Source organism: Sinohyriopsis cumingii, chromosome 3 (genome assembly GCF_028554795.1).
Source record: "Sinohyriopsis cumingii isolate HCF-2022 chromosome 3, ASM2855479v2, whole genome shotgun sequence".
Classification (NCBI taxonomy): Eukaryota; Metazoa; Mollusca; class Bivalvia; order Unionida; family Unionidae; genus Sinohyriopsis; species Sinohyriopsis cumingii.
Window position 1 is genome coordinate 152,605,306 of NC_142963.1, and position 23,260 is coordinate 152,628,565.

General features: G+C 38.3%; 1 protein-coding gene across 1 annotated transcript in view; it reads right to left on the bottom strand.

Moving 5' to 3' along the window:
• The window catches only part of LOC149804167 (uncharacterized), a 177,339-nt gene that overhangs the window by 43,787 nt on the left and 110,292 nt on the right, over window positions 1-23,260 (bottom strand). Inside the window, exons 18-22 of the mRNA XM_089954054.1 lie at window positions 19,421-19,588; window positions 13,917-14,010; window positions 11,458-11,727; window positions 4,328-4,483; window positions 111-402 (exon numbers count right to left, since the gene is read on the bottom strand). Of these exons, the coding sequence (XP_089810180.1) occupies window positions 111-402; window positions 4,328-4,483; window positions 11,458-11,727; window positions 13,917-14,010; window positions 19,421-19,588 (980 nt within the window). The remainder of the gene's footprint in view (window positions 1-110; window positions 403-4,327; window positions 4,484-11,457; window positions 11,728-13,916; window positions 14,011-19,420; window positions 19,589-23,260) is intronic.

Sequence of the window (23,260 nt, forward strand, 5' to 3'; positions counted from 1 at the left end):
AAAATAAAAAAATCCTGACCACAAATCGTATTGAGACTTCCTTACATTACCTAATGTTTCAAAATACACAAATCCTGAGTACAAATCATACTGAGACTTCCTTAAGTTACCTTTTTCATCTGGTATCTGGCCATTCAAATCAGCTTTTACTGATACATGATTCATCCCTACTTCCTCTTCTTCCTTCTTTCCTTCATAATCCTTGAGGACATCCGGGATGTAGTTCTTGCTAGGCTTGTGTTTGCGATGTCGCCTGATGACGCAGATGGCAAGTAAGATGATGATTGCAATGATGGGCAACACCACACCCAGTATAATGCCCAAGGCAATAGGTTTACTTGCCTCCTCTATTTCATGGTAGCTCAGGTAACCCACTGTCTCTTGGAAGTTTCCAATCTGAATCTACAGAGTTAGATGACATCATTAAGGCAACTTAAATTTAGATGACATCATTAAATCAACTTAAGTTAGATGACATCATTAAGGCAACTTAAATCAGATGACATCGTTAAATAAACTTGAGTTAGATGACTTCATTAACGCAACTTAAGTTAGATGACATCATTAAGTCAACTTGAGTTCAATGACATCATTAAGTCATCTCAAGTTAGATGACATCATTAAATCAACTTGAGTTAGATGACATCATTATGTCAAATTGAGTTAAATGACACCATTAATGCAACTCAAGTTAGATGATATCATTAACGCAACTTAAGCTAGATGACATCATTAAGGCAACTTGAATTCGATGACATCATTATGTCAACTTGAGTTAAATGACATCATTAAATCAACTTGAGTTAGATGACATCATTAAGTCATCTCAAGTTAGATGACATCATTAAATCAACTTGAGTTAGATGACATCACAAAATCAACTTTGCAAGAATGTAAGAACTTTTCTTTTTGAAGGCAGATTATTACATGATGGTTATTTAGTGTCAAGGCAAATGAAATAAACTTCCTTGCCCAAGGCAGCTGACCTGGGCTGATGCAAGGACAGGATTTAAACCCACATTCTTCTAGTCATTAGTCAGACATCCAAACCACTTAGTTGCCATGGTTTTCATTTTGAATATGCTGATATTTGCAAAAGAACATTGAAACCTGTCTAAGGACAAGGACAATGCCTATGGAAGCCCAAACAAGTGCTTTTAGAAGACAGATGGACATTTAAGAACAAGAACAATGCCTATGGAAGCCCAAACAAGTGCTTTTAGAAGATAAATGGTCCTTTAATGACAAGAACAATGCCTATGGAAGCCCAAACAAGTGCTTTTAGAAGACAGATGGTCCTTTAAGGACAAGGACAATGCCTTTGGAAGCCCAAACAAGTGCTTTTAGAAGACAGATGGTCCTTTAGGAACAAGAACAATGCCTATGGAAGCCCAAACAAGAGCTTTTAGAAGATAGATGGTCCTTTAAGAACAAGAACAATGCCTATGGAAGCCCAAACAAGTGCTTTTAGAAGACAGATGGACATTTAAGAACAAGGACAATGCCTATGGAAGCCCAAACAAATGCTTTTAGAAGACAGATGGTCCTTTAAGAACAAGAACAATGCCTATGGAAGCCCAAACAAGTGCTTTTAGAAGACAGATGGTCCTTTAAGAACAAGGACAATGCCTATGGAAGCCCAAACAAGTGCTTTTAGAAGACAGATGGTCCTTTAAGAACAAGGGCAATGCCTATGGAAGCCCAAACAAGTGCTTCTAGAAGACAGATGGACATTTAAGAACAAGGACAATGCCTATGGAAGCCCAAACAAGTGCTTTTAGAAGACAGATGGTCCTTTAAGAACAAGGGCAATGCCTATGGAAGCCCAAACAAGTGCTTCTAGAAGACAGATGGTCCTTTAAGGACAAGGACAATGCCTATGGAAACCCAAACAAGTGCTTTTAGAAGACAGATGGTCCTTTAAGAACAAGGACAATGCCTATGGAAGCCCAAACAAGTGCTTTTAGAAGACAGATGGTCCTTTAAGGACAAGAACAATGCCTATGGAAGCCAAAACAAGTGCTTTTAGAAGACAGATGGTCCTTTAAGAACAAGGACAATGCCTATGGAAGCCCAAACAAGTGCTTTTAGAAGACAGATGGTCCTTTAAGGACAAGGACAATGCCTATGGAAGCCCAAACAAGTGCTTTTAGAAGACAGATGGTCCTTTAAGGACAAGGACAATGCCTATTGAAACCCAAACAATTGCTTTTAGAAGACAGATGGTCCTTTAAGGACAAGGACAATGCCTATGGAAACCCAAACAAGTGCTTTTAGAAGACAGATGGTCCTTTAAGGACAAGGACAATGCCTATGGAAGCCCAAACAAGTGCTTTTAGAAGACAGATGGTCCTTTAAGGACAAGGACAATGCCTATGGAAGCCCAAACAAGTGCTTTTAGAAGACAGATGGTCCTTTAAGAACAAGGACAATGCCTATGGAAGCCCAAACAAGTGCTTTTAGAAAACAGTTGGTCCTTTAAGAACAAGGACAATGCCTATGGAAGCCCAAACAAGTGCTTTTAGAAAACAGATGGTCCTTTAAGGACAAGGACAATGCCTATGGAAACCCAAACAAGTGCTTTTAGAAGACAGATGGTCCTTTAAGAACAAGGACAATGCCTATGGAAGCCCAAACAAGTGCTTTTAGAAGACAGATGGTCCTTTAAGGACAAGAACAATGCCTATGGAAGCCAAAACAAGTGCTTTTAGAAGACAGATGGTCCTTTCAAGACAAGAACAATGCCTATGGAAGCCCAAACAAGTGCTTTTAGAAGACAGATGGTCCTTTAAGAACAAGGACAATGCCTATGGAAGCCCAAACAAGTGCTTTTAGAAGATAGATGGTCCTTTAAGGACAAGGACAATGCCTATGGAAACCCAAACAAGTGCTTTTAGAAGATAGATGGTCCTTTAAGAACAAGGACAATGCCTATGGAAGCCCAAACAAGTGCTTTTAGAAGACAGATGGTCCTTTAAGAACAAGGACAATGCCTATGGAAGCCCAAACAAGTGCTTTTAGAAGACAGATGGTCCTTTAAGGACAAGGACAATGCCTATGGAAACCCAAACAAGTGCTTTTAGAAGACAGATGGTCCTTTAAGGACAAGGACAATGCCTATGGAAGCCCAAACAAGTGCTTTTAGAAGACAGATGGTCCTTTAAGGACAAGGACAATGCCTATGGAAGCCCAAACAAGTGCTTTTAGAAGACAGATGGTCCTTTAAGAACAAGGACAATGCCTATGGAAGCCCAAACAAGTGCTTTTAGAAAACAGATGGTCCTTTAAGAACAAGGACAATGCCTATGGAAGCTCAAACAAGTGCTTTTAGAAGACAGATGGTCCTTTAAGAACAAGGACAATGTCTATGGAAGCCCAAACAAGTGCTTTTAGAAGACAGATGGTCCTTTAAGGACAAGGACAATGCCTTTGGAAGCCCAAACAAGTGCTTTTAGAAGACAGATGGTCCTTTAAGGACAAGAACAATGCCTATGGAAACCCAAACAAGTGCTTTTAGAAAACAGATGGTCCTTTAAGAACAAGGACAATGCCTATGGAAGCCCAAACAAGTGCTTTTCGAAGACAGATGGTCCTTTAAGAACAAGGACAATGCCTATGGAAGCCCAAACAAGTGCTTTTAGAAGACAGATGGTCCTTTAAGAACAAGAACAATGCCTATGGAAGCCCAAACAAGTGCTTTTAGAAGACAGATGGTCCTTTAAGGACAAGGACAATGCCTATGGAAGCCAAACAAGTGCTTTTAAAAGACAGTTGGTCCTTTAAGGACAAGAACAATGCCTATGGAAGCCCAAACAAGTGCTTTTAGAAGACAGATGGACATTTAATGCATGCTGTTTAATCATCTAGAGCATAGTGGTCCAGCATCTTCAACACCATGTGTCACATGGACCAAAAGTGTAAAGTTTGTGTATCATACATACATATAAGTACCTACCTACCTACCTACCTACACACACACACACACATATACTTATGTGTGAGTGAGGGCCACCATTGTCTACCATACTAAAACTAGTTGTACCATTGTTTACCATACAAAACTGTTGTACCATTGTGTACCATACAAAAACTGGTTCTATCATTGTTTACCACCCAAAAACTGGTACTATTGTAACATTTTGTACCATACAAAAACTGGTTGTATCATCACGTACCATACAAAAAACTGGTTGTATCATTGTTTACCATTTAAAAAATGACAGTACTATCGTTTACCATGCAAAAACATGTTGTACCACTGTGTATCATACTTTTTGAACAGCTGATATTTAAATTACAATGCAGAAGTTAGAAAGTTTGCACTTACTTCCACCAAGGCATTGCCTTTTCCATCAATCCCTTTTGGGTCCTTGGGAGGTGTGCATGTAATTGCATCATCAGTAGAAGCAGGGCCCATGCATTTCTCCTCACCAACCATCACCATAAGGTCTGCCATCAAGGGGCTTATGCTACGGAACTTACCCTAAAATACAGATAAAACTAATGACATATCCTTAACGATGCACCCAACTCCTTATGGTGTAAAAAAACTACACACACACATTATATATATATATATATATATATATATATATATATATATATGTCTGTATGTATGTATGTATGTGTGTGTGTGTGTGTGTGCTTGTGGGTTGCTACTACATTATGCATTTTGATATTCAAAACTGATCTATCATGTCTGAGCAAGAAACTGTGTGGCTGACATTGATACTGACTACAAGATGGAAACAGCATGCTGGTGGATGAAATAGTATGTCTTATAGCCATATTACATACTGTATGTTGTAGACATATCATATACTCACTGTGTCTTATAGCCATATTACATACTCACTCTGTCTTATAGCCAAACTACCTACTCACAATGTCTTATAGACATACTACATACTGTCTTATAGACATATTACATACTCAATGTATTATAAACATATAACATACTCAATGTCTTATAGACATATTACATACTCAATGTATTATAGATATATTGCATACTCAATGTATTAGAGTCATATTAAACACTGTCTTTTATCCATATTACATACTCAATGTATTACAGCCATATTACATAGTCTTAAGGCCATATTACATGCTCACTGTGTCTTATAGCCATACCACATACTCACTGTGTCTTATAGCCATACTACATACTCAATGTGTCTTATAGCCATACTACATACTCACTGTGTCTTATAGCCATACTACATACTCACTGTGTCTTATAGCCATACTACATACTCAGTGTCTTATAGCCATTCTTATAGCCATACTACATACTCACTGTGTCTTATAGCCATACTACATACTCACTGTGTCTTATAGCCATACTACATACTCAATGTGTCTTATAGCCATACTACATACTCACTGTGTCTTATAGCCATACTACATACTCAATGTGTCTTATAGCCATACTACATACTCACTGTGTCTTATAGCCATACTACATACTCACTGTGTCTTATAGCCATACTACATACTGTGTCTTATAGCCATACTACATACTCACTGTGTCTTATAGCCGTACTACATACTCACTGTGTCTTATAGCCATACTACATACTCACTGTGTCTTATAGCCATACTACATACTCACTGTGTCTTATAGCCATACTACATACTCAATGTGTCTTATAGCCATACTACATACTCAATGTGTCTTATAGCCATACTACATACTCACTGTGTCTTATAGCCATACTACATACTCACTGTGTCTTATAGCCATACTACATACTCACTGTCTTATAGCCATACTACATACTCACTGTCTTATAGCCATACTACATACTCACTGTGTCTTATAGCCATACATACTCACTGTGTCTTATAGCCATACTACATACTCACTGTGTCTTATAGCCATATTACATACTCACTGTGTCTTATAGCCATACTACATACTCACTGTGTCTTATAGCCATACTACATACTCACTGTGTCTTATAGCCATACTACATACTCACTGTGTCTTATAGCCATACTACATACTCACTGTGTCTTATAGACATATTACATACTCAATGTCTTATAGACATATTACATACTCAATGTCTTATAGACATATTACATACTAAATGTATTAGAGTCATATTAAACACTGTCTTTTATCCATATTACATACTCAATGTATTACAGCCATATTACATAGTCTTAAAGCCATATTACATGCTCACTGTGTCTTATAGCCATACTACATACTGTGTCTTATAGCCATACTACATACTCACTGTGTCTTAGAGCCATACTACATACTGTGTCTTATAGCCATACTACATACTCACTGTGTCTTATAGCCATACTACATACTCAATGTCTTATAACACAGCATACCAGGTTCGAATAAAAGACTAGATTTTGAAAGATCTAACTGAACCAGGCCCATCAAAAGACTACCCCCGGAGACGCTACTCACCACCAAGAAGCTTCATCAATGTGGGTGGATTACCATACAGAGGTGCCCCACCTAAACAGCCCTTTCAAGGGCTAAAAGATTGCCTCTTATATAATAGGGAAACCTAAATTGGCTTGGTTTCCCTCCTTGATTTAACCAAAAACTTACAAATTTGAACCATTGGACCACCGCTCAAAACTTACAACTACCAAAAACCTAACAGTGACACAACTCTTAAATGTCGCTTAGACATATTACTCTAAATAGGGAAAGTAGGGACTTCTCATGTACACCCTGTACTAGATTAGATATATTAACTAGGAAAGTAGGAAAATTATTAGACTCATATGAATTGAACTAATTGCACAGGTGGCTAACACATTATTGGTATCATCATTGTCCATTAGTACAACTGGACTTAATTTGAAATAAGTATGGTCTGGCATTTCAGAGAGTATTCGACATCTGTGGCTGGCTTGCCGAGTGCCTTTTCCTCCTTTTCCACACTTGGACATCGGACACGTGGCAGAATGTGGAATGATTTCCACCTGCCACTAGCCCAGGTGTTCTAATGTGATGTCATCGCTGCTGACCAATCGCAGAGGGTGTTACATACTGCTTGGGTTGACACCTGGGGCAGTTCAATCCAACTTTACTAACATGAGTGCGTGCTTTCATTGTTCCCACTCATGTAAGAGCCTTACATTTAGGTTGTTAGGGACAAATAGTCCTACAAACTAACGGCTATAATCAAAAAGTACTTTGTGAGTACATTAAAGCCTGGGGGATGTGGCACCATTCCTTCCCCCAGGAGTAATCAAAAAGGTGCCTGTGGCACCATTAACCAGTGGTACATGCTCAATGCGAGCAAACACCACTTTAATCCAACACAACAACAAAGTATAATGTTTATTTTGGCATATCACTTCAAGAACCGGCTGGAACACTCATTGTGAATGAAATACTCTATGTATATGAGTGAATTATTCACAGTATGATTAGAATACTCAGAATATGACTGCAATACTCTCAGAATACAGTTGGAATACTCTCTCAGAATATGATTGGAATACTCTCAGAATATGGTTGGAATACTCTCTCAGAACATGGTTGGAATACTCTCTCAGAATATGACTGCAATACTCTCAGAATACAGTTGGAATACTCTCTCAGAATATGATTGGAATACTCTCAGAATATGATTGGAATACTCTCAGAATATGTTTGGAATATGATTGGAATACTCTCAGAATATGGTTGGAATACTCTCAGAATATGGTTGGAATACTCTCAGAATATGGATGGAATACTCTCAGAATATGGATGGAATACTCTCAGAATATGGATGGAATACTCTCTCAGAATATGGATGGAATACTCTCAGAACATGGTTGGAATACTCTCTCAGAACATGGTTGGAATACTCTCTCAGAATATGACTGCAATACTCTCAGAATACAGTTGGAATACTCTCTCAGAATATGATTGGAATACTCTCAGAATATGATTGGAATACTCTCAGAATATGTTTGGAATATGATTGGAATACTCTCAGAATATGGTTGGAATACTCTCAGAATATGGTTGGAATACTCTCAGAATATGGATGGAATACTCTCAGAATATGGATGGAATACTCTCTCAGAATATGGATGGAATACTCTCAGAATATGGTTGGAATACTCTCTCAGAACATGGTTGGAATACTCTCTCAGAATATGACTGCAATACTCTCAGAACATGGTTGGAATACTCTCTCAGAACATGGTTGGAATACTCTCTCAGAATATGACTGCAATACTCTCAGAATACAGTTGGAATACTCTCTCAGAATATGATTGGAATACTCTCAGAATATGATTGGAATACTCTCAGAATATGTTTGGAATATGATTGGAATACTCTCAGAATATGGTTGGAATACTCTCAGAATATGGTTGGAATACTCTCAGAATATGGATGGAATACTCTCAGAATATGGATGGAATACTCTCTCAGAATATGGATGGAATACTCTCAGAATATGGTTGGAATACTCTCTCAGAACATGGTTGGAATACTCTCTCAGAATATGATTGCAATACTCTCAGAACATGGTTGGAATACTCTCTCAGAATATGACTGCAATACTCTCAGAATATGGTTGGAATACTCTCTCAGAACATGGTTGGAATACTCTCTCAGAATATGACTGCAATACTCTCAGAATACAGTTGGAATACTCTCTCAGAATATGATTGGAATACTCTCAGAATATGATTGGAATACTCTCAGAATATGTTTGGAATATGATTGGAATACTCTCAGAATATGGTTGGAATACTCTCAGAATATGGTTGGAATACTCTCAGAATATGGATGGAATACTCTCAGAATATGGATGGAATACTCTCTCAGAATATGGATGGAATACTCTCAGAATATGGTTGGAATACTCTCAGAATATGGATGGAATACTCTCAGAATATGGTTGGAATACTCTCAGAATATGGATGGAATACTCTCAGAATATGGTTGGAATACTCTCAGAATATGGATGGAATACTCTCTCAGAATATGGTTGGAATACTCTCAGAATATGGATGGAATACTCTCTCAGAATATGATGGCAATACTCTCAGTTTATGATAGGAATACTCTCAGTTTGACTATTAAGCTGTTATTAATAAACTAGGTATTCCAAGTGCCAAATTCAAAATGGTGATCTTTGCAGACTGCTATACATTTCCAAATATGGTTGTCTCACGCACACATCAGAGGTTAATTTTCATTAATGGAATAGCCTAGAAAGCTGTGTTGTCTCATTTTTCAGTGACTCAAAGGAGCTGTTTTATTTATTAGTTTTTACATTTTTTTATCCGGCTCTGGCCTAGTGTACAGTATCTTTTAATTACACCAATCCCTCAATAACTCGCACCCTGATGACTCGCAAACTCACTTATAATGCTGCTTCAGGCATGGATCCCATTTATTTTACCAGAAAATACCCCAAAAACTGATCCCTATTTCTTGAACATGAAGAAAATTATTGTTATAGCACACGTTTTATGGTTGAAAATGGTATATAGGACCTGGAAATTTTAATCAAAATTTTGAAATTATCAACTTTTAAGAAGTCAAATAATTGGTTACATATTCTTTCCAAATGTTTTTTTAGTACACCGCAAGTAAAGATATTCAAGGAAATTTTGGTCACTGAAAATTTTACTCACACCTAGTGTAGGCAGTGCATTAATATTTAAATGCCAATTAAATATTTTTTATCAAGTGAAATTTGCATTTTAATTCTATCTCTTAGTTCTTCTTAAGTGTAATCATAATAAATACAGTGTGTATTTAACTGCAAAATGTGTCAATCTACTGTAACAGATATGTCCACAAAAGTTTCTCTGATAACCTAATTAAGTGCTGACTCTGTTTTGATAACTGACTTGCGGAAGAATTTGTTGTATTGTTGCACTGAATTAAAAGCTGGCCTCCTTATCACATTAATTACATCTTTTTAATCAAATAAAGGGGGTGGAATAAAAGAAAAGTTTAAAAGGCATGTAAATGCTACATACTTAAAATCTAGCAGCCCCAGTCGTTTGTCTGGTGAACTCACTTCAGCTAATCAATCAAACAGTTATAAACATATTATTGTGTATATAATTAAACTACCTTAAATTAACTGACTCATTCATAAATGTGATCAAAGATAACAAGGCAACCAAGCAAAGCAAATACTTCGCAAAATAAAGAGCTTGGTTTCATATATACGGACCATTGTGGGCAAATGAGTTTCAGAGAATTCCTGAACTGGCACTCAGAGATATCCACTAGGATGAAACAAAGTTTCATTTATTACTTGCAATGAAATCATGACATTAATATTGTACTAAATGAACAATACAACGATTAAGCTTTTGATGTAGACAATTGTTTCATGAAATAAATATCACTAATTTTTAATAAAAGGATACTTGTTTTGAGGTGTATCAACAGTTAGCCGAATTCCCTGCTACTTTGACTCACGACTTGGTACTATATTATTAAATACCACTGCAGGAACTAGACTAATCAACAAAAGCAGTGACATAATAAACATGTTTTTGTGAACACGTGATGGTTGTTGAAACTAGATGGAATGATCTTTCACACATTTGACATTTTGTTGTTGTTGTTGTTGTAGGGTTTAACGCCATTTTTCAGCACAAGATAGGCTATATATGGCAGCCAGTATAATTGGTGGAGGAAGAACCTGGGAAATCCCCGGAAAGAACCATTGACCCTCAAAAAGCTACTGGCAAGCTTTCTCGCATACCCATATTGGCCGAATCTGAGACTCAAACCCACGCAGACAGAGGTGAGATGGCAGTGATCCATAACGGAGAGTGCTTTAGACCACTCGGCCACTCGGGAGCCCTTCGACATTTTGAAAGTAAATGTTATTTATACAGAATAATGAACAACTTCATTTGAAAAAGCATGTTATTGACAATTATTACCAATGTGATTGTAAAACGAGGATTTAGTGATTAAACAGCCCAGTTCCCTACCTTCCCCCCATGGCTTTCTTGATATCTAAAGTATTTTTTTTCAATTACTGGATGTCCCTTGGTAACTCACACCCTCCCTTATAGTGCGGTTTATGTTTATGGACCCTGTTGTGCATGGGTTATCGAGGGAGAAGTGTACCTTGATAATTGGCCTGTTGTACAAGATTTCAACTACCTTGATAATTGCCATGATGTAAGGACATTTCAATTACCTTGATAATTGGCCTCATGTACAATATTTCAACTGCCTTAACAATTGCCCTGATGTAACTACATTTCAATTACTTTGACAATTAGCCTGATGTGAGGACATTTCAATTACTTTGACAATTAGCCTGATGTAAGGACATTTCAATTACTTTGACAATTAGCCTGATGTAAGGACATTTCAATTACTTTGACAACTGGCCTGATGTAAGTACATTTCAATTACTTTGACAATTAGCCTGATGTAAGTACATTTCAATTACTTTGACAATTAGCCTGATGTAAATACATTTCAATTACCTTGATAACAAGTTGACTATCCTTCTGGTACTTTTTCATTCCCTTACCACTAGGGGAAGGAAAGAGGTCCACCATGGGGTCTGGATAGTACAGAAGAGGTCCAAACATGGGGTCATGTGAAATGTTCCTGTATTTGATCACCCCATCCAGGTTGAAACCATAATGGACTTCCTTGGGACTAGTCTGAGTAATGTTTTCTCCCGAGAAGATATCAAGTGGTGGAGTGGGACATACCAACCATGCCAAAAGGTCATTTAGTGGGCTGCATTTCTGTTGAAGATAATTGGTAAAAAATATTTAAACAAAATATAATTTTCTAAGCAAATATTTGCATTTCATTTTTGTTGCATGCAATATACAATTGGTTTCAATTTTCCAAAATATGCAGCTTGGATATGTCTGTGTGTGTGTGTGTGTGTGTGTGTGTGTGTGTATGTGTGTGTGTGTTTGTATATATATAAACACAAACACACTGAACAAAGACTTTTCATTTGCTACTGAACAAAACAAAGCAATATGACTAATTACTGTAATTTTCTCTTTAAACATTCATACCTGTTAATAATCCCATTCCTCCGTTAGACAATTCTGTATTTTTCAAGTTTTAATTTAATAATACAATAATGTTCTTAAAGCCCAACCCTACCTTTGAAACATTAACAAATTCTTCCCACATGCATTTATAAGAGAAATACACTATTTATAAGAGAAATATGGTATTTATAAGAGATATATGCTATTTATAAGAGAAATGTGCTATTTATAAGAGATATATGGTATTTATAAGAGAAATATGGCATTTATAAGAGAAGTATGCTATTTAAGATTTATGGCAATGACATCATATCATTAACTAGTAGATTTGCCAGTAAAACTGGCATTTGTAAAGGAGAAGCACACTGTCTCTCAAAAATATTAAAAGAAATGCAAGAATGAGTATCACAATATCAAGGACTAAATTTGAAATGTGAGGCAGTGTGACCTAATACAGTGAATTCATAATTTGTGTAGATGTCATGGATGCTTTAACCACAAATTTAAAGACCATAAAATCAAGTACCAAAGATAATACAATTTTTGTAACAGATCATGACAATTTCTATCCAGGAAAATGGATACCCACAAAACCAAAATGAAGTAACAGTAACTGGCACTGCAAACTATGGAAAAATAGGTTGGCTTTTGGGCCCCACATTATTGGCACTGCATGCTATGGATCTTTAGGTTGGATTTGGGTCCCATGTAAATGGCAATGCATGCTATGCATCTTTATCTTGGATTTGGGTCCCATGTAAATGGCACTGCATGCCATGCATCTTTGTGTTGGATTTGGGTCCCATGTAAATGTCACTGCATGCTATGCATCTTTAGGTTGGATTTGGATCCCATGTAAATGGCACTGCATGCTATGCATCTTTAGGTTGGATTTGGGTCCCATGTAAATGGCAATGCATGCTATGCATCTTTAGGTTGGATTTGGGTCCCATGTAAATGGCACTGCATGCTATGTATCTTTAGGTTGGATTTGGGTCCCATGTAAATGGCAATGCATGCTATGCATCTTTATCTTGGATTTGGGTCCCATGTAAATGGCACTGCATGCTATGCATCTTTATCTTGGATTTAGGTCCCATGTAAATGGCACTGCATGCTATGCATCTTTATCTTGGATTTGGGTCCCATGTAAATGGCACTGCATGCTATGCATCTTTATCTTGGAATTGGGTCCCATGTAAACGGCACTGCATGCTATGCATCTTTAGGTTGGATTTGGGTCCCATGTAAATGGCACTGCATGCTATGCATCTTTAGGTTGGATTTGGGTCCCATGTAAATGGCACTGCATGCTATGCATCTTTAGGTTGGATTTGGGTCCCATGTAAATGGCACTGCATGCTATGTATCTTTAGGTTGGATTTGGGTCTTGCATAATTGGCACTGAAAACTATGGATCAATAGTTTCAGTTTTGGTCCCGAGTAATTGTTACTGCAGACAATAGAACAATACGTTTGGTTTGTTTCCCCACATAAATATTGACATCGACTGAGATTCCATCCAGAAAGGTTGGTGGTGTAACACACTCATCACAGATAAAAGCATAAATTCAACCCTTATGAGACACTAGAATATTTTGGAAGACAGACAACTTAACACTCAACCCTTATGAGACACAGAATGTTTGGGAAGACAGACAACTTAACACTCAACCCTTATGAGACACTAGAATATTTGGAAGACAGACAACTTAACACTCAACCCTTATTTTCAAAAAAATCACTGAATACATTAAATGATTTTGATCAAGCTTGGAAGTAGCGAATGATATAACTCCAGTCTGTAGGATTCAATCCTTCCTAGGACAACCCTCTCTAATCCCAATGCCATACTAATTAGTCTTTCATAATCTTATGTGCAGTTTAACATTAATTAACTTGTTAAGATTAATCTTTATGCTTACCCTTGTGATTTTTTTGTTGTTTATTTCCACAAAGAATTCTGGATTCTGAATGATCTCCATGTGGGTAGACATCACTGTAATTGTTGTTCCTCCACTGAAAAATATTTATACTTCCATTCTTAAAAAAAACAAGGGTGAAAAAAATCCTCTAGAGAAATACAGAACAATCTAAATCTTCCTTGCATTCCAAAAATGCCAAACAGTTCCGGGGCCCCGAGTGGCCGAGTGGTCTAAAGCGTTCTCCGTTACGGATCACTGCCATCTCACCTCTGTCTGCGTGGGTTCGAGTCTCGGATTCAGCTAATGTGGGTATGTGAGGAAGCTTGCCAGTAGCTTCTCGTGGGTTGGTGGTTCTTTCCGGGGTTTTCCCGGGTTCTTCCTCCACCATTAATACTGGCCGCCATGTATAGCCTATCGTGTGCTGAAAAATGGCGTTAAACCCTACAACAACATCAACAACCAAACAGTTCCCTAAAACATGTGATTCATCTTGCACAGGTAAAGTGTGTGTGAGTGTCATTTAATAGCATGTCAGCACAGTCCTGGTTATACAGTGCCAAAAAAGGAATGTCCCAAAATATTAAGGTAAAAAAAAACAAATTTCAAATAAACAAACATCAAGTCTTTAAAGATCAAGTCTAAAACTACATTTTTTCCAACTGACATCATCAGAAACCATCTTACCTGAGTTCATATTAAAACATTTTTGTCTCACAGGAGGCAAGTCAATACACTTTACAGGAATGTTTCCACTGTCAACATAAATGCAAGATATGCAGTTTGGACACGAACATTTATTTTTAAAACTGAAAAGCTCTTTCACTAAATATTTTAAGTCTTAGGAAAATCTTAATTATCAATCCAGTTTCCATTTTATCTGGTACAAATCAATGTAGTTTCCATTTTAACTGGTACAAATCAATCTAGTTTCCATATTAACTGGTACAAATCAATCCAGTTTCCATTTTAACTGGTACAAATCAATCTAGTTTCCATTTTAATTGGTACAATCAATTCAGTTTCCATATTAACAGGTACAAATCAATCCAGTTTCCATTTTAACTGGTACAAATCAATCTAGTTTCCACTTCAATTGGTACAATCAATCTAGTTTCCATATTAGCTGGTACAAATCAATCCAGTTTCCATATCAACTGGTACAAATCAATCCAGCTTCCATATTAACAGGTACAAATCAATCCAGTTTCCATATTAACAGGAACAAATCAATCCAGTTTCCATTTAAAGTTAGTCAAGTTTTGTTGATGTCAAGTTTTGTTGATGTCAAGTTCTGTTGATGTCAAGTTGATGTCAAGTTTTGTTGAGGTTAAGTTTTGTTGATGTCAAGTTTTGTTGAGTGTCTTTTGAGATACTGTAGCTACCAATATTCAGTTTTCAATAACTGAGCCACATCTGATAGCACATTGGCATCATTTGCATAAACTTTAATGGCTTCATGTTAAGTTCTTTCAGCTGAATTTGGTTAAATTCTGTTGAGTGGTTTTGAGAAAAATCAATAAGGTTTATCTATATATATAATTGTATTTGATGTGGGTTTGACATGTTTTGTAAAAATTTTAAAGACCTTCATGTTACATTGCTTTCTGTAAAATTTAGTCAATTTCTCTCAGTGGTGTTTGGGATGGAGTTTTTGAAAGGTTCTTCTATTTTTAGTAACAGAGGCCATATCTGTGATTAGATCATTATGTGTACAAATCTGAAACCTTTTCAGGCCAGGATACATCACAACAAATTGCAGTTTTGAGAATGTATGTATGTACAATTAAAAGCAAGCTGTCATATATGATGGCTGATTATAATCCATTGTGTAAAAATAAAAGATGATCATGCCAGAACGATTTCTTTATGATTTGTTCACATTCTCTTCAGAATTTTTTGAGAAGTCATATAAAGTTTTTTTCTATATTTAGTTGCTGTTATGGGTTTAATGAAATTTTTCAGCACAAGATAGGCTATACACACTAGTGGAGAAAAAAACCCAGGAAACCCTGGAAAGAACCACAGATTCATGGGAAGCTACTGGCAAGCTTCCTCTGTACCCACAATGGCCATGCCCGAGACTCACATCCAAGCAGAGGTGAAAAATAACAGTAAAAGCATGTTAGACCACATCGGCCATGTTTTAGATCACATGGGCCATGTTTTAGACTATATGGGCCATGTTTTAGATCACATGAGCCATGTTTTAGACCACATGGGCCATATTTTAGACCACATGGGCTGTGTTTTAGATCACATGGACTGTGTTTAAGACCACATGGACTGTGTTTTAGACCACATGGGCTGTGTTTTGGACCACATGGGCTGTTTTAGACACATGGGCTGTGCTTTAGATCACATGGGCCATGTTTTACACCACATGGGCTGTGTTTTAGACACATCACATGGGCTGTGTCTTAGATCACATGGGCTGTGTTTTGGACCACATGGGCCATGTTTTGGACCATATGGGCTGTGTTTTAGACCATATGGGCCATGTTTCAGATCACATGGGCCATGTTTTAGACCATATGGGCCATGTTTTAGACCACATGGGCTGTGTTTTAGATCACATGGGCTGTGTTTTGGACCACATGGGCAATGTTTTAGACCACATGGGCTGTTTTAGACACATGGGCTGTGTTTTAGATCACATGGGCCATGTTTTAGACCACATGGGCCATGTTTTAGATCACATGGGCTGTGTTTTAGATCACATGGGCCATGTTTTAGACCACATGGGCCATGTTTTAGACCACATGGGCCATGTTTTAGATCACATGGACTGTGTTTAAGACCACATGGACTGTTTTAGACCACATGGGCTGTCTTTTGGACCACATGGGCCATGTTTTAGACCATATGGACCATGTTATCGATTGCATGGGCTGTGTTTAAGACCACATGAACTATGTTTTGGACCACATGGGCTATGTTTTGGGCCACATGGGCTATGTTTTAGATCACATGGGTCATGTTTTTGATCACATGGGTTGTGTTATAGATCACATGGGCCGTGCTTTAGACGAAATGGGCCGTGTTTTAGGTCACATGGGCCATGTTTTAGACCACATGGGCTGTGTTTTAGACCACATGGGCTGTGTTTTAGATCACATGGACCATGTTTTAGATCACATGGGCCATGTTTTAGACCACATGGGCCATGTTTTGGACCACATGAGCCATGTTTTAGACCACATTGGCTGTCTTTTAGACCACATGGGCTGTTTTAGATCACATGGGCTGTGTTTTAGATAACATGGACCGTGTTTTAGATCACATGGGCTGTGTTTAAGACCACATGAGCCATGTTTTGGACCACATGGGCCATGTTTTAGACCACATGGGCTGTTTTAGACCACATGGGTCATGTTTTAGACCATATGGGCCATGTTTTAGATCACATGGGCTGTGTTTTAGACCACATGGGCTGTGTTTTAGATCACATGGGTCATGTTTTTGATCACATGGGTCGTGTAATAGATCACATGGGCCATGTTTTAGATGAAATGGGCCATGTTTTAGGTCACATGGGCCATGTTTTAGACCACATGGGCCATGTTTTAGATCATATGGGCCATGTTTTAGATCACATGGGCCATATTTTAGACCACATGGGCTGTTTTAGACCACATGGGCCATGTTTTAGATCACATGGGCTGTGTTTTAGACCACATGGGCTGTGTTTTAGATCACATGGGCCATGTTTTAAACCACATGGGCTGTTTTGGATCACATGGGCCATGTTTTAGATAACATGGGCTGTGTTTTAGATCACATGGGCCATGTTTTAGACCACATGGGCTGTGTTTTAGACCACATTGGCTATGTTTTAGACCACATGGGCTGTGTTTTAGATCACATGGACCATGTTTTAGATCACATGGGCTGTGTTTTAGACCACATGGGCTGTGTTTTAGACCACATGGGCCATGTTTTAGACCACCCTCATGGGCTGCGTTTTAGATCACATGGGCTGTGTTTTACACCACATGGGCTGTTTTAGATCACATGGGTCATGTTTTAGACCACATGGGCTGTGTTTTAGATCACATGGGCCATGTTTTAGACCACATGGGCTGTGTTTTAGACCACATTGGCTATGTTTTAGACCTCATGGGCTGTGTTTTAGATCACATGGGCCATGTTTTAGATCACATGGGTCATGTTTCAGGCCACATGGGCTGTGCTTTTGACCACGTGTGCTGTGTTTTAGGCCACATGGGCTGTGTTTTAGACCACATGGGCCATGTTTTAGACCACATGGACTGTGTTTTAGATCACATGGGCTGTGTTTTATACCACATGGGCCATGTTTTAGACCACATGGGCTGTGTTTTAGACCACATGGGCCGTGTTTTAGACCACATGGGCTGTGTTTTAGATCACATGGGCCATGTTTTAGATCACATGGGTCATGTTTGAGGCCACATGGGCTGTGCTTTAGACCACATGGGCTGTGTTTTAGATCACATGGGCTGTGTTTTAGACCACATGGGCCATGTTTTAGACCACATTGGCTGTGTTTTAGACCACATGGGCCATGTTTTAGACCACATGGGCTGTGTTTTAGACCACATGGACCATGTTTTAGATCACACAGGTCATGTTTTAGATCACATGGTTCATGTTTTAGACCACATGGGTCATGTTTTAGACCACATGGGCCATGTTTTATAGATTTATGGCAAGGTGAGCTAACACAATATTCAATATAAAAGTGAACAGAGTCATCTGACTACTGGACAGAACAGCAAAATCAACAAAAGCAAATAAAATGTGTCCATATAATGCCAGTGCAAATACAGTACAAGTCAGGAATGTTTGGTTCAATATGCAAGGGCAAATTTTTAAATCAACAAGGGCTGTATTCCAATCTATCCGGTAGTTTTGTCAGGATATAGATGGAAAAAAAACAACATTTCTGATCTCATAGGTCTTCTTAATAGTAGGCCTCATGCATAATTTGTTTCAATTCAATGAGTGCTTCAAAAGTTATTGAACAGAAATATAATTCATTGCCAAAAGTATGTATTTATGCACATTTGATGGCAAACAAGCACAATACTGGCTATATTATGCTGATTAAAAGGTACATTTAAAAATGTTATGACAACAAAATGCAAAATAAAAATAAAAAAATCGGGAGTTAAACCCTTCCAAATAATTGTTGATATGGTCACACCTGGATATCAAACTGTCCTTTGTCAAGGGTGATCTTTGTATGCAGGTGCACCATTCAAACTTGCTTGTCAAGAAATCACCATTTACTGAATACATCAGTATTATTAATATTATTCTTACTATGTACATTATTATTATTATTGCTTTCCATTATGAAAAGATTTTGGTTATGTGTATTATTCAACAAAATCATAAAATACACATTTATGATGTCCTCTTCCAAACTTACTTTAGTCCTGCGATGCCATAAAACCCTAAACCAAACTAGTCCCTTTACAGAATATGGCAGGATCATACAAAAATTACATTACTCTACCTACCTGACAATTGTTTTGGTTGGCTCAATGTTGGTAATCTCAGGATCATCAATGTATGTGAATTTATCAGTTGCAAGGCGCCTCAGGCCACCAAAACTGACCTCTATGTCCACTTTGTCCACACTGGCTGTCTGCTGAGATGTCAAACACTCTATTGAAGTGGCATTGTAGCTGTAATTTAATTAGAGTGTACTATGAGTGAAATCAAAGTATATCAATTATCAAGTAAGAAACTTCTTTAATATTCAACAACTCCTGTGGCCTAGTGGTTAGAGTGTCTGCCTCGGATGTGGGAGGTCAAGGGTTCAATACCCAGCCGAGTCATACCAAAGATTTACAAAAATGGTACTAACAGCTGCCTCGCTTGGTGCTCAGCATTAAGAGGTTAGTGTTAAGACTGGTCAGCCTGGTGTCAGGATAATGTGACTGGGTGGGACATCATGCTACATGTCTGCAGCATGATGCCCCAGTGCTAGACATCGTGATAAACTGCCACACTGCAGACATCGTAACGATATGACTGAATTTTTGTTAAAGCTATGTTAAAAATCCAAGTCACACACACACACAGACAGACAGACAGACACACACACACACACTTTAATATTCCTTAGAGAGAGCAGGATTTTCAAATTAGCTGCTGTGGACATACTGGATGTCAACTTGACAGAATTTTCATTTTGGCCCTAAAAGGCATCGTACAAAGCCATTTAGTGGAAACCCTATGATAATATGCCTTTCCATTTTGAAGGAGAAGCAATAACAATATTTTGAAGTTGGGTGCAATGGTGGCCACATTCAAATTAGACTGGCACCATTTCTACTTAGTACAACAAGAGACCTTAGGAAAATACACTGAAAATATGATCAGTCATCTAGAAGAAATTGTGATAACAAGATTTTCAAGATGGCCACCATATTAGAACTAAGATTTGCACTATTTTCATTTATAGCCAACAAAACATCAAAAAAAATCTTTCAGTTAAAACCCCATGCTGATATGACCATTCAATCTGGAGAAAAAGTGATAAGATTTGCAAGATGGCTATCGTGGCAGGGACACTAAATATCTGAATGGCACCATCAGGCCCAAATCCACAGCATAAGAAGTCTTTTAGGTGAAAACCAATTGTTGATATGATCATTCTTTCAGATGACAAGATTTTCAAGATTGTAGCTACCATAATGAACATCAGACTGGCACCATTTTTATTTACAACCATGTGACATCCAATGGACATCAGACTGGCACCATTTTCATTTAAACTCAACTAGATATGATATGAAGTCTTCTGGTAAGACCTCATTTCAATACGACTTTCTTTTCAAGAAGAGTAGTGATAAGATTTTAAAGATGGCCAATGCTGTAGCCATTTTGCATATCAGGTAATACCATTCTGATTTAGGACAAACTAGACAGCATAAGAAGATTTTAATTCCCAACAAATGTATGGCATTCTGCTTGGATATCTCCATGTGTATTCAATTATTTTTTATTCTTGTAAGGAAAAAATATAAAAACTATTCTATCATCATAGAAAAAGTAGTTGTATGCAAAGGATGTGTCAATAATGTAATCATAAAAAATTGATCTAACTCTTATAATTATTTCGATGGAAATGTCAAATATGTAATTTCCTGTTCGTGACTGTTGGAGCGTTTGGGTAACGAGCAAATAAAAAAGAACCTTACACAAAAAAACATGCACACTAATTTCTTTGAAAAGTTTTTGCCGTGTTCTTTTGTGTGGTATACTGCTTTGTAGTTTGTTACTGTGTTCGAGTGAATAAAGTGTGATACCACGTCATTTTTTCATTTAATTCATTACCAGATAAATTAGGATTAATTACCAAACTTCTGTTGTTAATGACAATACCATAATTTGTGCTGTTAAGTTAAATGCCCAAAATCAAATGGATTCTTGTTATAGACGCACCTTTCTGAGGCAGAAATTGACTTCATCTTCTCATGCTAATATGTTAGGACTGTGTTTACAATGGCCACTGCTTTGATTCTACAGAACATCTGCTAAGTAATGTCTCTATTAGGAAATGGCATAAACAAATGCTGACTATTGACAACCCAAACTTACTAGCCCATCGGACTATTAACATTATGAAAGTTACTAGTCCAACAGGAAATCTGCTAGCCTCGGGCTAGCGGACTACCACTAATTTCGAGCCCTGGGATGGTCACTGTGTTTTCCATATTGAATGTGAGAGCATCACCATTATCATTAAGGACTGACATGACCATGGGATGAATGTACGTGTAAAGTTTCATGGTAATCCTCCAAGTAGTTTAGGAGAAGTAGTGATAACAAACTTGTGTTAACGGATGATAGATGATGGAAAAAAGACCATCCCATAAGCTCTTCTTGTCGATGACCAGTCAAGCTAAATACTGGTTGATTGGCATGTTACGGATGAACAGATGAGCTGCTGACTTGGCACCTTAGCAGGCAAAGAATGCCAACAGCTGGTACTGGTACCTTAGCAGGCAAAGAATGCCAACAGCTGGTACTGGTACCTTAGGAGACAAAGAATGCCAACAGCTGGTACTGGTACCTTAGCAGGCAAAGAATGCCAACAGCTGATACTGGCACCTTAGCAAGCAAAGAATGCCAACAGCTGGTACTGTTACCTTAGCAGACAAAGAATGCCAACAGCTGGTACTGGTACCTTAGCAGACAAAGAATGCCAACAGCTGGTACTGGTACCTTAGCAGACAAAGAATGCCAACAGCTGGTACTGGTACCTTAGCAGGCAAAGAATGCCAACAGCTGGTACTGGTACCTTAGCAGGCAAACAATGCCAACAGCTGATACTGGCACCTTAGCAAGCAAAGAATGCCAACAGCTGGTACTGTTACCTTAGCAGACAAAGAATGCCAACAGCTGGTACTGGTACCTTAGCAGACAAAGAGTGCCAACAGCTGGTACTGGTACCTTAGCAGGCAAAGAATGCCAACAGCTGGTACTGGTACCTTAGGAGACAAAGAATGCCAACAGCTGGTACTGGTACCTTAGCAGGCAAAGAATGCCAACAGCTGATACTGGCACCTTAGCAAGCAAAGAATGCCAACAGCTGGTACTGGTACCTTAGCAGACAAAGAATGCCAACAGCTGGTACTGGCACCTTAGCAAGCAAAGAATACCAACAGCTGATACTGGTACCTTAGCAGACAAAGAATGCCAACAGCTGGTACTGGCACCTTAGCAAGCAAAGAATGCCAACAGCTGGTACTGGTACCTTAGCAGACAAAGAATGTCAACAGCTGGTACTGTTACCTTAGCAGGCAAAGAATGCCAACAGCTGGTACTGGTACCTTAGCAGGCAAAGAATGCCAACAGCTGATACTGGCACCTTAGCAAGCAAAGAATGCCAACAGCTGGTACTGTTACCTTAGCAGACAAAGAATGCCAACAGCTGGTACTGGTACCTTAGCAGACAAAGAATGCCAACAGCTGGTACTGGTACCTTAACAGACAAAGAATGCCAACAGCTGGTACTGGTACCTTAGCAGGCAAAGAATGCCAACAGCTGGTACTGGTACCTTAGCAGGCAAACAATGCCAACAGCTGATACTGGCACCTTAGCAAGCAAAGAATGCCAACAGCTGGTACTGTTACCTTAGCAGACAAAGAATGCCAACAGCTGGTACTGGTACCTTAGCAGACAAAGAGTGCCAACAGCTGGTACTGGTACCTTAGCAAGCAAAGAATGCCAACAGCTGGTACTGGTACCTTAGCAGACAAAGAATGCCAACAGCTGGTACTGGCACCTTAGCAAGCAAAGAATGCCAACAGCTGGTACTGGTACCTTAGCAGACAAAGAATGCCAA